The sequence below is a fragment of the Eucalyptus grandis genome, chromosome 4, assembly GCF_016545825.1.
Source record: "Eucalyptus grandis isolate ANBG69807.140 chromosome 4, ASM1654582v1, whole genome shotgun sequence".
NCBI lineage: Eukaryota > Viridiplantae > Streptophyta > Magnoliopsida > Myrtales > Myrtaceae > Eucalyptus > Eucalyptus grandis.
In genome coordinates, this window is record NC_052615.1 from 5,564,295 (window position 1) to 5,584,523 (window position 20,229).

The 20,229-nt window shown below is 38.1% G+C and overlaps 2 protein-coding genes across 4 annotated transcripts; both read right to left on the reverse strand.

Annotated features, from left to right (window-relative positions):
* Positions 1 to 8,427: 8,427 nt before the first annotated feature.
* On the reverse strand, positions 8,428 to 11,160 carry LOC104440763 (B3 domain-containing transcription factor VRN1-like). Of its 3 annotated transcripts, none has more exons than XM_010053727.3 (6): positions 10,845 to 11,160; positions 10,391 to 10,491; positions 9,750 to 9,987; positions 9,447 to 9,482; positions 9,029 to 9,201; positions 8,428 to 8,915 (listed from the first exon to the last, which is right to left on the reverse strand). In XM_010053727.3, exons 1-6 carry the CDS (start codon positions 11,095 to 11,097, stop codon positions 8,646 to 8,648), a joined length of 1,071 nt encoding a protein of 356 aa, XP_010052029.2. In that variant the 5' UTR covers positions 11,098 to 11,160; the 3' UTR covers positions 8,428 to 8,645. The 3 variants fall into 3 exon arrangements, with proteins under 3 accessions (XP_010052029.2, XP_010052028.2, XP_010052031.2); XM_010053726.3 differs by having other exon boundaries at positions 9,426 to 9,482; XM_010053729.3 differs by lacking the exon at positions 9,447 to 9,482.
* Positions 11,161 to 16,246: 5,086 nt separating this feature from the next.
* Positions 16,247 to 19,777, reverse strand: LOC104440762 (B3 domain-containing transcription factor VRN1). The gene is made up of 6 exons (XM_010053725.3): positions 19,528 to 19,777; positions 18,715 to 19,114; positions 18,264 to 18,364; positions 17,623 to 17,860; positions 16,930 to 17,102; positions 16,247 to 16,814 (listed from the first exon to the last, which is right to left on the reverse strand). Exons 1-6 carry the CDS (start codon positions 19,660 to 19,662, stop codon positions 16,545 to 16,547), a joined length of 1,317 nt encoding a protein of 438 aa, XP_010052027.2. The 5' UTR covers positions 19,663 to 19,777; the 3' UTR covers positions 16,247 to 16,544.
* Between the last annotated feature and the right edge of the window lie 452 nt (positions 19,778 to 20,229).

Sequence of the window (20,229 nt, forward strand, 5' to 3'; positions counted from 1 at the left end):
TATTTTTTTTCTATTCTAAAATGGAAATTTTGTATAGTTACCAAACACATTCTTTTATTGAGAAATTGTTTGTTAAAATAGAAGTGTTACCAAACAAACCCTTAAAGGCGAGGAATGCAAAAAGTCAACTTCGCACGGAATGCTTTTTTGTATAGTTACTTTCTTACAATAGCTCTTAAGATGTCAAGAAAATACACATCAAACCCACTAGGTCAGTTGAGCAACCAGAAACAATAGAAAATATGTCTTATTCAATTATTTTATCAATATTCCATCTCTTTTGTTAACAAAAAATGATATTTATATTTGTAAGTGTTGCTTGATATGAGACCATCAATCAATCCACTGTCCTCCTTTTATATAATTTAATCAAATTATGCGTTTTTTTTTGGGGTGACCCTAGCTTTCTTGCATAATCTTTGAACATGTTCCCTCGTTTCAATCGGATTATAAATATTCTAAATTAGCTATAGTCACAAGATTATATCAACAACTTTTTACACAATTTTGATGGCAATTGGCTAACACAAAATATTTGCTTCTATAAATGTAATGGATTACTTGGTTATTCATATTACATATAAGGAAGGGGAAAAAAATTGCACTGCTTGCAATTAAAATGAACTTCATAAACAAAACATGAATATTATGCACACTATTCTTAGTAAATTGATGGAATATGCTATGCTTCCCAATAACGGAGCATTCTTGAACAGTCATATTACTTAGGGAAAATTTTAAATATGGACATAAAGTGTCATCATTTTCTCAAATAAGGATTTGAAATAGACATTGCTTCAAATAACGGCCGAAATGCTCTCAATTTTTCAAATAAGAGCCCGAAATGGATTTGATTTCAAATAAGGACTCAAAGTGCCCATATCAATCTAAAAGAAGGGCTTGAATTCACTTGCTGTGAAGGGCAATTTCATTTTTAAAATTTTAAAATTTTTTTTTTTATTTATAAAAAAAAAAAAAAAAAAAAAAAAAGAAAAAACAGGTAGGAGGTTACTCCCTCCCCTCGTGGCTGCTACCCCATTGCCGGTGGGGCGGTGGAGATGACCGGCGCTTGGGTGAGGGCCGATGACCCTTGCCGAAGCAAGAGAGGGCAATGATCCTCTTTGAGATCTTGGCGAGGGTCGCTCACCCTTGTGCAAGCTTGGTGGTGGGCGACCCTCGACTAGATTTGGGAGAGGGTTGCAGGCCCTCACCTCTAGTTGACAAGGATTGTTAGTCTTCACCTAGGCATTAACGACCTCGCTAGCCTTTACTGTGGTCCCATTGGCGATAGGGCAACAGCCACCAGTGGGAGGGGCTGTATTTTTCCTGTTATTTTTAGAAATTTTTAAAATATTTTAATCTAATTTAATTTAAATTTAACTTATGTCTAGACGAAAATATCTCTAATTGGTCGAAATATTTTGCCCAGTAAGGTTAGGTCAATATTTGGAACAAGTATGACCACTTCAAACCCTTATTCAAATAAGGTCCATTTTAGGTTTTTATTTGAGAAAATGAGAGCATGTCGGACCTTCATTTGGAATTTTCCCTATTTCATGGAAACCATACCACTTTCTTCATTGGTTTTCAAAAATAAATGAAATATTCACTTGCCATATATTATTCTGATGCAACAATAATAGGAAATTGAGTTTTAAGTGAAAGAAAGAAACGATCCACACGCAGCAAACACTTCTATTGATGTACATACAGAGCTTGTAATATCAAGGGTATATAAGATTAGTGTTTTGACATTAAAATGAAAAATTTTAAAAAATTAAGTTTTTAAAAAATATAAATACTATATATGATATTCTACATGTCTATATTGTATAATTTGAAAAGTTTCATATTTCTTTTACTAAATAGAAGTCTAATTACGAAAGTCTTATACTTATTTTGACTTTTCTTTCAAAATTGTGTACGTGTGTTTTTGTGGAAGTGGTTGTATTTCTAAACTCTATCATCGATTACATTCCGGCACAATTTGTATGTATAGCTTTGTTTGAAGTAAAATTTGTAGTTATTTCTTGTTTACTGGTGATTTTTTCTATTTGGAATCACCATGGAATCTATCTTCTAATAAAAATCAAAGAACAACTTTGGAGTGAGAACATTATGAGTGCCAAAACTTTTGTTTTGCTCACTTGAGTGTCACATCGGAGTAAAATTGATTACATAAGTGCCGATTCCGACAAATCATCCTATGTAGAATTTTTAATTTTTTGAGTTTTTATTCTTTTTTTTTTTTTTTTTAAAGGGCCAGCGAGGGTTGCCTTCTCCCAAATTGAGTGAGTTCCCTCACCAGCTTTGGGCGATGTCGCCGGTGATTGGTGAGGCCGTGATGCCCACACCTAAGGCCTTCGTGGTGAGGGCAAGGCGGCCCCCATCTAGATCTTGTTGCGAAGGCTTTGGGTGGGCTGTGAGTGAGGTGACCAGGGCCCTCGCTCGCTTTGGACGGTGTCACCCATGGCCTTGCTAGCAGCTAGTGAGGCCTCAACAACCTTGCCCAAGGCCTTTGCGGCTGAGGGCGAGGTGGCTATCACTTAGATTGGGCGAGGATTTTGCGGCTAGCAAGGTCTCTAGTGACCCTCGTGCGGCCCTAAAGAAAAAAATGTAAATTAAAAATGAAACTTTCAAAAAATAATGATAAAAAAAGGATATGTTTATTAGAAATCCTAAAACTTGTCATAAAAATATAATTGAATGATAAATTATACAAAAGATACAACCAAATCTTAAAACTTGTCAAATTAGTACAATTGAGTCATTCCGTTATTTTTGTCCATTTAGATTAACGGAAAATGCTGTCATGACTTTTTTAAATATTTTCTCTCTTCTTAGTGACAATGATGTGGTTAAAACATGGAATGTTAGGCTAAAACGGCATCGTTTTGGATTTAATTCTAATTTTTAGCCATAAACTTAATCAAACAAAATAAAAATATTTGAAAAACACAAAAAAGGGCAAAGGCAAGGGCGTAGGCCTTCATCAGAATGCGCTGGGTCTTGGCTAGGGTTGGCGACCCTCGCCTAGATCTGGTGGAGGGCCGTGATCCTTGTGATTGGTGAGGTTTGCTGGCCTTGGCCAAGCCCCCATCGGCTTTTCAACGACAGGGGTGGCGATGGCAAGGGCTTGCCGCCCTTGCCTTTAGCTTTTTTTTTTTTTCCTTTTTAAATTTTTTCAAAATACTTCTTTATTTTAGTGAATTAATATTTTTTCTTAAATAAGTTAGAATTTAAGCCATAGCATCACCATGTAGGAGAGAGAAAATATTTTAAAAAAGCTACATCAGCATTTTCCATTAGTATAAACGAATGGAGTTAACAGAAGAACTCGATTATGTCAATTTGATAAGTTTTAGGGTTTGATTGCAATCTTTGTAAATTTTATGATTCAATTGCATTTTTATGATGAGTTTTAGGACTTTTAGTGTACATATCTCTTATTTAAAAAAAAATATTAAATAAATATTAAAAACATTGTCCACCTTAGTGCCGGCGAAGTCACATGGGATGATCGGTGTCCACATTAGATTTTATGGGAAGGCAAATCAGAATTGGCACTCAATTGATTGATTTTTCAAATTTGTGGTACTCAAGTAAGTAAAAAGAAAAAAGGTTTTGACCCTCAAGTGAGAGCCTTATGAAAGTTTTGACAGTCTTACTGTTTTTACCCCCAACAACTTTCAATAAAAGATATGGTTGCGGGATCAATTTCGACGAAACATAAGTGTACGATTTTCGATTTTCGTAATCGACTTCTATTTAGTATAAAAAATAAGGAACTTCTCAAACTATAGAAATATAGACATGTAGTACCAAATATTGTATTTCATAGTTTTTTTTTAAAATTAATCTTTTAAAAGTTTTAAATTTTGAAACAAAAAGTTAAATGTAAGAAAAATTAATTTATATAACCTTGATATTGTAAGCTCCATATGTACGCCAATTAAACCGTTTGCTGTGCGTGGATCCTTTTCTTCCTATACTTATAACTCAATTTCCTTTAATTATTACATTTGAATAATTTATAGCAAGTGAACATTTTAATTTTCTTTTTTTTTTTGAAAACTGGTAAAGAAAGCGGTCCAATTTTCATGAAATTTGAGTGGTCAAGAATGCTCTGTTATTGAGAAGAAAATGAGGAGCTGTTAACATAGTATATCCCTAAATTGATAGGGCTTTGCTATAGAACTTTGTTGGCATAATGATTTTTAAGTTAGAATAACAACTAAATTGATAGGGCTTTGCTATAGAACTTTGTTGGCATAATGATTTTAAGTTAGAATAACAACTCATTGTGAGTCATAAATTTTTTATTTAAAATTTTTTTATTTGATTTTTTGTGATTTAAAATAGATTATTATTAAAAAAAGATATTAATTTTTGTGATTAAAAATGATTATTATTCTCAGACATGAAATATATTAAAGACTGACATGAAATCATTTCTCAAGATGATATGAGTAATTTCCATAGTTGTAACTTACCAACCAATCAAAGGCATGAGTGGACTTCCTCTAACTAGAAATAGATATTACCTCTGTCCTTCAATTTTAAGATGAGATGAGCTGGATCATTTCAATCCATAAGGTCATACCACCTCTTCCTCAACCAAATGATGTCAAATAATTATCACTAGTCCTAAAGGCCACGTTGAAGTTGAAATATGCATGTGCAACCTTGAGAAGTGCCAAACTTGAGAGATAATCCTCAGAGAAGGATTGTCATACAATTGTAACTTAGTTCAAACAGGAAATAATCCCAAAAAAAAAAAAAAAAAAAAAAAAAGGCGTTGCACTTCTCATTGATACATCGAAAGGCAAAAGAAGGCATAATTAGGAATTCCAAATTCATGGAAAGCAAACACTTCTAGTGGATATCTCAGTCGATCTTAAATCAGTTCCGGACCGAAACTCCTGAAAATCGATACTTCAAACATGGGAAAACCACAGCCGATGAGCTCAAACACGCAGATGTCTCTTACTCGCAGGCCTGTTTCTCTCGTAAATACAGACCATCCGGGAGAGGAGAAGTACCCCGCTCGCTCGCGACGATAGAACCTGAACTCCACCGGCCATGATCTGTCTGAATACCTGAGAGTCACGGTTTGATTGACTTCCACGATGTGTTGCTTCATGAATCCGCGAGGAACTCTCTGCCCATGTACGGCGAAGGAAGTCCATAAATATTTGATAGTTGCGTGCGCTTATGGCAAAACCACATGGTATAGGAATTGCTAGTGAAAAATCTTAACTAGTGAAAGCCATCAATCTTAATTGCAATCTGAAGTCAAAAGGTATACTGTTAACTCGAACATGTACTAAGATCAAATATTGAAACTTAACTAAAGACAGCGTGTTTAACTCGACTTTCTTTCATTCCATTTCGATCTGCTAATTATTTAAATCAACCATCTAATTAAACAGAAACCAACGCCTCTTCCTTTTTATTAACTATTGTTCATCATTGGGCCTATGTTAATATGAGGCAAAAAATATAGCTAGCATTCATGACTAGATTTGAGATAGTTTAGTGGTAAATTAACAGCCAGGATCATACCATGTATCTCTTAATGTGAGTTGGTTGCATCACCACCGTGAAAAAGGGGTTCTCCGATTCAAATCTGCTGGCTAATTCAAGGCTAGAGACAGGGCTTGGACATGCAGGATGGCATCTAGACTGTTTGATCATACCTATATAGTCCAAAAAACAAAAATGAGAACTTCAATGGACACTGGCATCAACGTTTCATTGATTGACTCACTATTTAAAGAAGGTGGGAAATTAAATGTTAGATAGTTGGCGGAAATCAATTTCATAGTGCCCTTGCAAGAAGGCCTAAAGCGACACTTTCGGTGTTCATCTCAATGAACAGGAGTATCAGGTACTTACCAGCACTGCAGAAGATGGAGACATCGAACACAATATCATTTTTGTCAATGAGCTCAAATACACAGACATCTCTTACACAAATACGTGTTTCTCTCGCAAATGCAAGCCAACCAGTTCCGAAGGACACCACATGGTTGCGCGAATGGCTCTTAATTAATTTCACTGGCCACGATCTGTCTGAATACCTAAGAGTCGCAGTTTCCTTGTTTTCTTGAATGTGTTTCTTGACGAATCCGTGAGGAATACCCTGCATGCCCATGAACAGCTATAACATCAGATTTGTAGAAAGAACATACTTTTAGTACACAGTCACAGGAGAAGCACACAAGATGTAGACTTATGGCAATCTTTTCTATTTCCAGGGTTTTTATGGATGGTCCTTACTATCTGATGAAGGCAATTGATCTTAACCAGCAACGTGAAGGCGAAGCATCAACATTTATGTTCCTAGACTCTAATCTAGGATAGGGTACATAATCTAAAGTCATTAATAGTCATTAATCTTGCGATATACATGAAGAGTAGCCACAGATTGAGGGGAAACAGAAGAAGCAGAAAATGATATCGATGACTTGAATGTAGTTTCATCAACTTGTTGCTTCAATGTCACCTTTGTGGCATGCTGATTGCCTAAATAGAAGCCAAATACATAGAGTAAGAAAACTTCTCTTGATAAACCTGAATAGTTGTGACAAAACACAGAAGGATCTCCCATTTGATAAAATGATAATTATAATTGGCCTTTGACAGAGCCAACGAAAGCATCAAAACAGAATTTTACCAGGCTTGTCTTCATAGAAGATGGCGGCATCACCACTTTGAAAAAGGGATGTTCTGATTCAAACTTGCTGGCTAATTTGAGCCTAGTGAGAGGCCTCGGATGTGTAGGGCCACGAAAAACTGGCCCAGGGTTGCTCTCTGGATTGTTTAATCATACCTGTACATTAAGAAGTGAGGATTCTAATCGACGCTGATTTGAGCATTAGAGATAACTAGTTAACACAATTTGTGCCACAGTGAAATGATCATACAAAAAAGCTTATATTGAAAAATTCCACAACTAAACAAAAATGAAGTAAAAAAGTGATGGCAGCAGAAATGCCATCACTTATAATACCACAAACCGGACCTTCAAATTCTCCAGATGAGCAGCTCAAACTCTGCAGAGGTAAATATGATTTGGCCCTCAGTCTTTTACATGGCCTGAAATTTTTCGAATCTTCAGCTTCTATTACATTTATCCTTTTTCGTGAGAGAAATTCAGCCTTGTGGTTTGATACCCCGCCACTGCTCGAGGAATAATCTATCTCAGAAGTACTTTTATCGAATATTATCGCACGAAAAGTGGAGTCCCCTTCGTATTTGAAGACTATGAGATGACCGTGCCCAATCGAGTAATATTCCATAAATTCCCGCCACCCCTTCTGCAGCCAAACTGTGCCATCGTTGCACTTCTTTAGTTCTATAGGCCAGTTTGAACCAAGTGGGACCTTGAGAAATGCCAAACTCGAAAGATGGTTTCCATATTTCTTTAAGAACCGTCGAGGAATTCCCTGTTATATGATAAGCTTCACGGGTCATCTCGAGGCCCTCGTTCATCATGCAAAAAGAACTCGCAAAAAGCTAAGAAAATGTTATGTTCAATGGATTTGAACAAAAGATCAATTTCCATGGACATCAAGCTTGAAATACAAAACATTATATGGGACATAAGGGGTCAAATCACTTTATGACTACATTTAACTCAGTGTTCTCTCATCTGATTTTCACATGAACCCCAAGCTTACACCATACCCACGACATAGTGAGACGACATCTCATGCGTGCAGTCCACTCAAAGCAGGATCACTAGCTATTTCTCTTCCCAAAACCAAGGAAACATTCTTGGATGTACAGAAAATGTGTGAAATTTCGAGAAGTGAAGTCTTGCATGCAATGTAAAATGGAATATTGGCACGAGATGGTGGAGACAAAGTTGAGAATGAGTTTGAACTCACAAGCTTTCCAGAATCAAGTGTGTCGGAGAGTATGATCTTAAAGAAGTGAGGGCCAGCACGTTCATCCTCTCTCTGGCGGCAGCAACAACGGCAGCAAGCCATGCAGCAGCGACGCTGAATGCTCAAAGAAGAAGATGAAGGAGGGGGAGGATGATGATGAGGAGAATGGCGGTGGTTTTGGGTTTCTACACGAGCCTGTTGAAATGGCTTGCGTGGCCTTTGTTCTTGACATGACTGTCTATGAAAGTGTTGATGTGACTTAATGGAAGGACACGTCGCTTTGTTATTTATTCTTGAGTAGCTCGACGAAGGTAGCAATTTGTTAAATTTTCCCGGGCCAAAAAATTACTAATTTTGCTCTAAGAGAACGATAGAATGTCATATTTCGTACTTGATATTTTTTTTCGAGTACATAATCATTTTTATGTAAAATGATTGCAGTGATGCTTCAAAAGCATCACACAAACTGCCTTTCCTTCTTTTCTTCCTTCTTGCCCTATTTTTCTTCTAGCCCGTCAATGAACTGCTCTCATGAACGTTCTGATTCAAGTAGATTTTACATTCACCTGATTTGCAGTTCCCGGGAAACAAAGAAGATTTATGCGAGCAAGCAGAAGTGAGCTTCTTCCATGATTTTAAATCACGGTATTAGATAAAGGAAGCACGAACTAGTAGTGTTAGGTAGTTCGTTTCTCGACTTCCTCTCAGCGCCGAAAACAGCCTGAAGTGCGACACTTCCCGCTGTTAGTCTCACTCAATGGAAATCACTTCCTTATTCGCACTACTGAAGACGGAGACCCTGAGCACGATATTGTCCCTATCGAGGAGCTCGAACATGCAGACATCTCCTTCGCGCAGGTGAGCTTCTCTTGCCAACGCGGACCAACCGACCCCCAAGATGGCGATGTGTAAGTGCCGATAGACGAGGAGTTTCACCTCAAACGATCGGCCCAAATAAACAACATTCACCATTTGATGGTCTTTCTGAATGTATGTCTTTATGAACTGCCATGGAATGGTCTGCTCACATGTTTGATGACGAACCAATGTATGATAAGAAACGGGCATGATATAAGCATGCAAATTCAAGAGCGAAGCATAGAAGATTTAGATAACTAAGACCTCTGGCTTACCACGGTTTGTCTTTCAATTTGATATGGCAATATCACGACATTGCAAAATGGATACTCCGATTCAAATTCGCAAGCTCTTTCATGAGCAATGACAGGGCTCAGGCATGGAGAAGTGTGGAAAGCTGACTCCGAAGGGTGCTCTTGGCATTGAGATTGTTCGGTTTGGATCTGACCTGCAATACAAAGATGCAATACAAAGAGGCGAATTCTTGTAAGCACAAGTATGAACTTTTCATGAATTGACCGTGAAAGGATTTAGCACGGATTGCAAATCATTATGCAGGGTCGTTTTCATGCTCTTCCTAGAAGATGTAATCAAGTAGATTTTGCACTTCCCGAATAATTATCCCGTAATAGGTTTTTTAGGATTGGAAAGCAGATTAAGAATAGAAAGTACATAAGCAGAAACATTTCTTACGCCGGTGGCGACGGGCGGCGGCAGCCGGACTGACACCTGCAAATTTAGATGCGAATGTGACGTCATCAGCAAGTGTGCATTTGAATTATTACAAACCTCACAAACCATACAGAAGAATTCATCATCTCGGAAGGCTCATAACTTAAAGAAAAAAACGGATAAAAAAGTGCACTTTAAATGGATTCATCACTGCTGAACTGAACAAAGGAGTGGTAATTTGGGATACTGAGTTCCTCAGTGATTTACACGGCATACAATGAAACCTCTAGTGTTCATCTCAATCGACATAGATCAGGTTCTTACCATCACTGCGGAAAATGGAGACTCTGAAGACAATGTCATCCCTATCAATGAGCTCGAACACACAGCAATCTCCTACAAGGAGACCAGTTTCTCTTGAGAATGAGGACCAACCAAATGAGAGACATGCTGTATGTTCATAGCTCCTTAGCTTCACCTGCCATGATCTGTCTGAGTACCTAAGAGTTGCGATTTGCTTGTTCTTTTGAACATGCTTGATGAAGAAGTCACGAGGGATGGTCTGCCAATAGGTGTTTGAACAACCGGTATACGATTAACGAAGGTGATACAATAAGGATACATGATATGTGAATTTATGATAAAATTTCTAGTTTCAGGAGTTTTAATCAACTGATTTTACTTGCTAATGGAAGTCATCAATCGTAACCACTTAACCTGCAATTTTGCGTCTAATATGTGCTCCTGGACTAATGCTGAAGCCATCAATTTGGAGCCAAGTTATAGATAGGATTTGCATCTCAATTTGACTCGTACCATGAACACTACAAGCAAAATAACATGCCATCCGGTTTCCTACACAAACTAATTCGACTTGGCAAACACTATAATATATGACAAAATACAAACAGTGATCAAATTTGAATTCGATCTATGCCACCAACAAATAGAGCTCAGGATCTTACCAAAGATTTCCGAACATAAGAAGGCTGTACCACCACCTTGAAAAAGGGATGGTCCGATTTGAATTCGCTGGCTAATTCAAAAGCAGCGAGATGACTTGGAACTGCAGAACCATGAAAAACCAGCTCAAGATGACTTACTCTACATTGAAACTGCTTGATTTCGTCTGCACTTGTGAAATGAGAACTGCACTAGATTTTATCAATTAACTGACTATGACATTTGCATCGATGGAAAAAATAATATGATCTATAGTTTCAAGATAAAGATAACTTGATGTAGTAAATTCATCATCACCTTCCAATTAGAAGTAAATAATTAACTAAAATTTCCACAGACTTTATCAATTACATATAAAAATAGCTTATCAAAAAGTTTGGAAGAAAATGAAAACGACAAGAACTGAGGAAAGAGAGTTATGCCAAGAAGGAACATGGCGCAGAACACAAGTCACACCTCCATATTCTCGAGACGACCTGTATGAACTTGGCTGTGAACAAGGCATGGAACCCTCTGAATCTTCGATTTCCATGACATCTTCCTCTTTTCGCGAGATGAATTCCTCCTCAGGGCTTGACATATCGCTTTCGATGCTCGATGGATAATCAATCTCCGAAGCACTCTTATCGAATATTATCACGTGGAAAACGGAGTCCCCTTCGTACTTGAAGACTAGGAGGTGACCATGACCAATCGAATAATGCTCCATGAAACCTCGCCACCCTTTCCACAACCAAACCTTGCCATCGTCACTCTTTTCTAGTTTCACGGCCAGGTCGAACCACCCGGAACCTTGAGAAGCACCAAACCCGAGAGGTCTTTCCCATATCTTCTCAAGAAGCTTTTGGGATTCCCTGTGATGAAAATTTATGGTAAACCCATTGCCCTCATGTATAGCTAAATTCAAAGATGCGAACAAAGAAAAACAGGAAACTTTTACATTCTACCCAGTAGATGAACGATCAATTTCCACAGACAATGCCGTCACTATACAAGTGCCGGAGTTCAATTATCCAATAAACGTTCATTTCCGCAATAATAATGTCCAGAAATGGTAGCTACGCTAAAGCCAAATCGCCAAACTAGCATACTAATCAAACGCTCATTTTCAATTTCTCCTTTTTTTGCAAGAATTGAACAGTTCTTCGTTGCAAAACCAGAGACATCCATGACGAACCAGCACGAGCTGCGAGAGGCGGAGGGCAAGATCGCAAATGTCGCGAAAATGAATTATGGGTATGGAGCGAAACGGGAAGTGCGGACGAACTAACAAGCTTTCCGGATTCGAGCGCGCGGGAGAGCACGATCTTGAAGAAATGAGGACTGCTCGGCGGGCTACCGGGATCCATCTCCGGCTCGGCACCTCCGCCTTCTCTCCGGCGACGGTGGCGGCTCCGGCGACCCATGACCGATCCCCGGCGACCGTGGCTGGCCGACGGACTGACTGCTGAAGAAGGGGAGAAGAGGAATGGCAGGTTCAAGGAAGCGTGCGCTTTTGTCTTGTACTGTCGGCTTCAGAAATGGCTTCTCTTCTGGTCTGGTGCCTTTCCTTTCGAGTGCAAAAATCACAAAAATAAAAAAACTCAAACCATTTCCGACATGTTTTTCCTAAATTTGTTTTTCCGCCGTACAACTAACCTTAAAATTATATCTATGTGACATATTTAGTCTCTATCAAGGTTTCATCAATATGTACCATTAAAAATAGGTCATATATGTATAAATGTGAGAATTTTTATGTTATAAGAAAAAAAAAAATTAGATAAATGTGTATGATAGATAAAATTTAAGATTTTTGATGTAAAAAAAAAAAGTTTATATTAAATGAGTTATAGTTGGCATAATTAAAATTAAATTTTTAAAATTTTTTTGCTGATGTGGCACTTGCAAACCACAGAAATTTTTTTCTCTAATATTTGTGTGTTAGCTGCATTGGCCAACTTGGTTTTAGCCGATGGCCTAAGCCACTCCTTATCTTGGTGCACCTTCTTGATGTATTGCTATGTAAAGAAAGATCGACACACCCTCTTGTCCGTCTCAGACTTTGTGCCTCCGCAAACGCTTTGAATATACTAATAAGCACAAACATGTGTCCATTTCGAATCGAACGGGAAAAACTTCGAGCTATAATTAACATAATTAACCTACAGCAAAACAAACGTAATAGTAGTACTGTATCCTCTTATGTGTTGAGAAGAATTTGGTTTTCGCAATAAATGCGTCTCTTTTGATCAGCAATCATGATAATGGAAGTGTCTAAATATGGCGAAATGGGACCGTTTTAGCAACGGCGACAAAATTAGCCTTTTCTAGTCTTTTCTTTTGGGAAATTGATCTTGTATATGAAAATGGGTTCTGCTTTGACCCATGACCTATGAGCATGAATGTAATCATGTAAGTGCTAGTCTCATTTTAAATATGGGGATTTGACTTAATTGACCATCCATATCATGGGAGTAGAGCTAACATAAATGGATCATATATGAATCATTTAAATTTGGAAGAGCCTATTTAAAATGTATTTTAAATTTAAAAGCTGAAATAAATGGGTTTAAATGGTGAGTTTAGAACTCATTTTCAATCCACTAGGATCAACCACACTCTCCCTCCTTCTTTAGCCTTACAATTAAAAAAAAAATCGAATTTTATTTTTATTTTTTATTTTCTCCTTCTTCTTTCTTCCATCTTCCTTGGCCGGTGGTTGGCCACAACAATGATGACAGCAAGGGTTAGCCAAGTGAGGGACAAGCTCACCAATCAAGTGAGGTTGAGGCCTTGTTAAGGTCTAACACAAGTGAGGCTTGAGCTTGCTTGTTTGGCGAGGTTGAGACCTCGCCTGATGTTTGGCCAATCGTCATAGTGGCTAGTGGTTAGTCAAAGAAGAATGGGAAACAAAAAAGAAAGAATAATTTAAAAATAATTTTTTTAAATAAATAAATAATTTTTTATAAAATAAAAAAGTAAAGGTTAAAATTATCAAAAGGAGTGTACAAAGGAAAATCAAATTAGGTTTTTCATACAAAATGATAGAAAATATTTTTTGATTTATTTTAAAATTTTAGGCAAATACGAACAATATTTTTATTTTCCTAGAAAATAACTTCGTAAAAAAATTTCAAGAAAAAAATAGAGCCTCGCTCTTTTTTTTTTTAAATTATAAAAATCCCACTAGATTAGTATTGAATAAAAGTGTTTTAGCAATACGATTTTAAAAAAAAAATTAAGAAACAAGCTTTTCTAGATTTGGGAGTATTTTAGTATTTTATATATATATATATATATATATAAACATAAGAATAAGTTTTTCAAAATTGAGCTAATATGGAAATATTTTAACAATATGAGTCAAGTTAGATAAGAGTTAAGTATAGATATAGGTCGGGTTAGGTATAAATAAGAAAATTTAAATTATGCATAATTGGATCATAAATAGATTAATGGATTAGTTTGGTTGGACCATTTATGATCCGACCCAAACCAACTTTACTCACTCATTTAGCAGGTCTACATGGGAGATTCAGATGGAAAGATAGGCTCGCGTGGGCAGGGTTGATGGTACGTTTTGAGTCCGAACCGTTTGGCAAGTGTCGGGTCAAGCGTGGTCACAAATTCCAAGCCCCATCTTGGCACCTCGCCCTGGGAAGAGGAGGCCCTTCTACTAGGAGAGCTCGGGACCAGGGATACGTTTGGACGTTCGGCTTCGGTCGACTTCGCAGTCGTTACCAGCAAAGCTGGGCTTTGATTGACTCAAGCCCGCACTGCCTGCCCATTGATTAAGTCCAGCATCAAAGCATGGAAATTCATAGCAAGTATTTTTGCCCCTTTCTCAGTGATTAGTTGATGGTGAAATCAGGGTAAGCAACCCTTATGATGGAGGAGGAGTTACATTAAGAGCCAAAAGGCTACTGCAAGGTTTAGAGAGAGAGAGAGCTTGCTTCGGGCAAGTACCGAATGTAAATGAACTATTTTAGAGGTGATCAGTTCTAAGGTGGGTCTGTTCCAAAGTTAAAATCTGAAACCTACCATGTTATAACCGGTTTCCAATTTTTGAACCTCGAACTTATCGTATTTGCCTGGAACTGATTTTGACACCTATATTGTTTTTCTAGTCTGATTCTAGGATCTATTTAAGAACCTGTTTGATTTTCTATCCCTATTTTTTGTTCATTTTTTACAACAAAATCATATGAGGCTATAAGTAAAGAAATGATTTAAAGTAAAAGATGAATAATGGAAATCATAATCTATCAAAAATAACAATTCATAAGATGACTACGTAATAGCCGCATACAATTATAAAAGATAAAAAGTTCAAACACATAACGTAAAACATTAATTATAAAAATTCATTCCCCATTCATCACTAAAAATGTAGGTAAAGAAGAAGACTCGCGAGGAATTCTAAGAAAGGACAAATGATGAAAGAGTGCTGATGTTAAAATTTAGGGAAAAAAAGAAATTAGAATTTTAGCTTTTTAATTGATAAAACCGGTTTCAAAATAAGGTGATCCAGTCTAGTTCCCATACGAGTATTCATTCGAAACTTGCTTTTGGACCAGTTACAATCGTTTGTAAGATAGAACTAGTTTACTTGCACACCCCTATTTAGCATCGCAAATGCACGTTTCTGATTATGAAAGACAGAGTAATCATATGCATCATCTATCTACGGAATAATCTATCTCAGAAGCAATTTTATCGAATATTATCACACGAAAAGTGGAGTCCCCTTTCGTATTTGAAGACTATGAGGTGACCGTGCCCAACCGAGTAATGTTCCATAAATTCCCGCCACCCCTTCTGCAGCCAAACTGTGCCGTTGTTGCACTTCTTTAGTTCTATAGGCCAAGTTGAATCAAGTGGGACCTTGAGAAACGCCAAACTCGAAAGATGGTTTCCATATTTCCTCAAGAACCTTCGTGGAATTCCCTGTTATATGATGAGCTTCAGGGGTCATCTCGAGGCCCTCGTTCATCATGCAAAAGGAACTTGCAAAAAGCTAAGAAATGTTTCGTTCTACGGATTCGAACGAAAGATCGATTACCATGGACATAAAGCTTGAAATACAAAACATTATATGGGACATAAGGGGTCAAATCACTTATGACTACATTTAACGAAGTGTGCTCTCATCTGATTTTCACATGAACCCCAAGCTTACACCATACCCACGACATAGTGAGAAGACATCTCATGCATGCAGTCCACTCAAAGCAGGATCACTAGCTATTTCTCCTCCCAAAACCAAGGAAACATTCTTGGATGAACAGAAAGTGTGTGAAATTACGAGAAGTGAAGCCATGCAAAGTGTGTGAAATTTCGAGAAGTGAAGCCATGCATGCAATGTAAAATGGAACATTGGCAAGAGATGGTGGAGGCAAAGTTGAGAATGAGTTTGAACTCACAAGCTTTCCAGAATCAAAGTGTGTCGGAGAGTATGATCTTGAAGAAGTGAGGGCCAGCACGTTCACCCTCTCTCTCGCGGCAGCAACAACGGCAGCAAGCCATGCAGCAGCGACACTGAAAGCTCAAAGAAGAAGATGAAGGAGGGGGAGGGTGATGATGAGGAGAATGACGGTGGTTTTGGGTTTCTACACGAGCCTGTTGAAATGGCTTGCGTGGCCTTTGTTCTTGACATGACTGTTTATGAAAGTGTTGATGTGAAGTAATGGATATGGACACGTTGCTTTGTTATTTATGCTCGAGTAGCTCGACGACAGTAACAATTTATTAAACTTTCCCGGGCAAAAAAATTACTAATTTTGCTCTAAGAGAACGATAGAATGTAATATTTCGTACTTGACATTTTTTTCGATTACATAATCATTTTTATGTAAAATGATTGCGGTGATGCTTCTAAAGCATCACACAAGCTGCCTTTCCTTCTTTTCTTTCTTCTTGCCCTGTTTTTCTTCTAGCCCATCCATGAACTGCTCTCATGAACGTTCTGATTCAAGTAGATTTTACATTCACCTGATTTGCAGTTCCCGGGAAACAAAGAAGATTTATGCGAGCAAGCAGAAGTGAGCTTCTTCCATGATTTTAAATCAAAGTATTAGATAAAAGGAAGCACGAACTAGTAGTGTTCAGTAGTTCGTTTCTCGACTTCCTCTCAGCGCCGAAAACAGCCTAAAGTGACACTTTCCGCTGTTAGTCTCACTCAATGCAAATCACTTCCTTATTCGCACTACTGAAGACGGAGACCCTGAGCACGATATTGTCCCTATCGAGGAGCTCGAACATGCAGACATCTCCTTTGCGCAGGTGAGCTTCTCTTGCCAACGCGGACCAACCGACCCCCAAGAAGGCAATGTATAAGTGCCGATAGACCCGGAGATTCACCTCAAACGATCGGCCCAAATAAACAACATTCACCATTTGATGGTCTTTCTGAATGTATGTCTTTATGAACTGCCATGGAATGGTCTGCTCACGGTGGTTTGATGACGAACCAATGTATGATAAGAAACGGGCATAATATAAGCATGCAAATTCAAGAGCGAAGCATAGAAGATTTAGATAAGTAAGACCTCTGGCTTACCACGGTTTGTCTTTTAATATGACTTGGCGATATCACGACATTGCAAAATGGATACTCCGATTCAAATTCGCAAGCTCTTTCATGAGCAATGACAGGGCTCAGGCATGGAGAAGTGTGGAAAGCTGACTCCGAAGGGTGCTCTTGGCATTGAGATTGTTCGGTTAGGATCTGACCTGCAATACAAAGAGGCGAATTCTCATAAGCACCGGTATGAACTTTTCATGAATTAACCATGAAAGGATTTAGCATGGATTGCAAATTGTTATGCAGGGTCGTTTTCATGCTCTTCCTAGAAGATGTAATCAAGTAGATTTTGCACTTCCCAAATAATTATCCCGTAATAGGTTTTTTAGGATTGGAAAACAGATTAAGAATATAAAGTACATAGGCAGAAACATTTCTTATAAAGCAGCAACTGACTAACACCTGCAAATTTAGATGCGAATGTGACGTCATCAGCAAGTGTGCATTTGAATTATTACAAACCTCACAAACCATACAGAAGAATTCATCATCTCGGAAGGCTCATAACTTAAGAACAAAAAACAGATAAAAAGTGCACTTTAAATAGATTCATCACTGCTGAACTGAACAACGGTGTGGTAATTTGGGATACTGAGTTCCTCGGTGATTTACACGGCATACAATGAAACCTCTAGTGTTCATCTCAATCGACATAGATCAGGTTCTTACCATCACTGCGGAAAATGGAGACTCTGAAGACAATGTCATCCCTATCAATGAGCTCGAACACACAGCAATCTCCTACAAGAAGATCATTTTCTCTTGCGAATGAGGACCAACCAGTAGAGAGACATGCTGTATGTTCATGGGTCCTTAGCTTCACCTGCCACGATCTGTCTGAGTACCTAAGAGTTGCGATTTGCTTGTTCTTTTGAACATGCTTGATGAAGAATTCACGAGGGATGGTCTGCCAATAGGTGTTTGAACAACCAGTATACGATTAACGAAGGCGATACAATAAGGATACATGATATGTGAATTTATGATAAAATTTCTAGTTTCAGGAGTTTTAATCAACTGATTTTACTTGCTAATGGAAGTCATCAATCGTAACCACTTAACCTGCAATTTCGTGTCTAATATATGCTCCTGGACTAATGCTGAAGCCATCAATTTGGAGCCAAGTTATAGATAGGATTTGCATCTCAATTTGACTCCTACCATGAACACTACAAGCAAAATAACATGCCATCTGATTTCCTACACAAACTAATTCGACTTGGCAAACACTATAATATATGACAAAATACAAACAGTGATCACATTTGAATTCAACCTATGCCACCAACAAATAGAGCTGAGGATCTTACCAAAGATTTCCGAACATAAGTAGGCTGTATCACCACTTTGAAAAAGGGATGATCCGATTTGAAATCGCTGGCTAATTCAAGAGCAGCGAGAAGACTTGGAACTGCAGAACCATGAAAAACCAGCTCAAGATGACTTACTCTACATCGAAACTGCTTGATTTCGTCTGCACTTGTGAAATGAGAACTGCACTAGATTTTATCAATTAACTGACTGACATTCGCATCGATGGAAAAAATAATATGATCTATAGTTTCAAGATAAAGATAACTTGATGTAGTAAATTTATCATCACCTTCCAATTAGAAGCAAATAATTAACTAAAATTTCCAGACTTTATCAATCAACATATAAAAATAGCTTATTAAAAAGTTTGGAAGAAATTGAACATGACAAGAACTGAGGAAAGAGAGTTATGCCAAGAAGGAACAAGGCGAAGAACACAAGTCACACCTCCATATTCTCGAGACAACCTGTCTGAACTTGGCTGTGAACAAGGCACGGAACCCTCTGAATCTTTGATTTCCACGACATCTTCCTCTTTTCGCGAGATGAATTCCTCCTCAGGGCTTGACATATCGCTTTCGATGCTCGATGGATAATCAATCTCCGAAGCACTCTTATCGAATATTATCACGTGGAAAACGGAGTCCCCTTCGTACTTGAAGACTAGGAGGTGACCATGACCAATCGAATAATGCTCCATGAAACCTCGCCACCCTTTCCACAACCAAACCTTGCCATCGTCACTCTTTTCTAGCTTCACTGGCCAGGTCGAACCACCCGGAACCTTGAGAAGCACCAAACCCGAGAGGTCTTTCCCATATCTTCTCAAGAAGCTTTTTGGGATTCCCTGTGATGAAAATTTATGGTAAACCCATTGCCCTCATGTATAGCTAAATTCAAAGATGCCAACTAAGAAAAACAGGAGACTTTTACATTCTACCCTGTAGATGAACGATCAATTTCCACAGACAATGCCGTCACTATACAATTGCGGAGTTCAATTATCCAATAAACGTTCATTTCCACAATAATAATGTCCAGAAATGGTAGCTATGCTAAAGCCAAATCGCCAAACTAGCATACTAATCAAACGCTCAATTTCAATCTCCCCTTTTTTTGCAAGAATTGAACAGTTCTTCGTTGCAAAACCAAAGAAATCTTTGACGAACCAGCACGGGCTGCGAGAGGCGGACAAGATCGAAAATTTCGTGAAAATGAATGATGGGTATGGAGCGAAACGGGAAGTGCGGACGAACTCACAAGCTTTCCGGATTCGAGCGCGCGGGAGAGCACGATCTTGAAGAAATGAGGACTGCTCGGCGGGCTACCGGGATCCATCTCCGGCTCGGCACCTCCGCCTTCTCTGCGGCGACGGTGGCGGCTCCGGCGACCCATGACCGATCTCCGGCGACCGTGGCTGGCCGACCGACTGACTGCTGAAGAAGGGGAGAGGAGGATTGGCAGGCTCAAGGAAGCGTGCGCTTTTGTCTTGTGCTGTCGGCTCCGGAAGTGGCTTCACTTGTCTGTCTCTTACTAAACTTTATTGCAATTTGCAAGAAAGGGCAAAAATCATCAAAAAATTAATAAAAAAAGAAACTCAAACTATTTCCGACATGTTTTTCCTAAATTTATTTTTCCGCAATACAACAAATCCTAAAATTATATCTATATGACATATTTAGTTTCCGTCAAGATTCTATTAATGAGTGCTACATGGAATTCGAAAAAGAAACGCCACATGGTGTCCACATAGTTTAAGTGAAATAAAATAACATTATTTTATCCGAAATTTTGATGGAGGATAAATATGTTTTATATATATATAAGTAGGAGAATTTTTATATTAGAAGAAAAATTTGGATAAATGTGTCACAATGGGATAAATTGAGATTTTTATGTAAGAAAAAGTTTAGATTAAATGTGTTATAGTTGGCATAATTAAAATTATTTTTTTCAACTCAA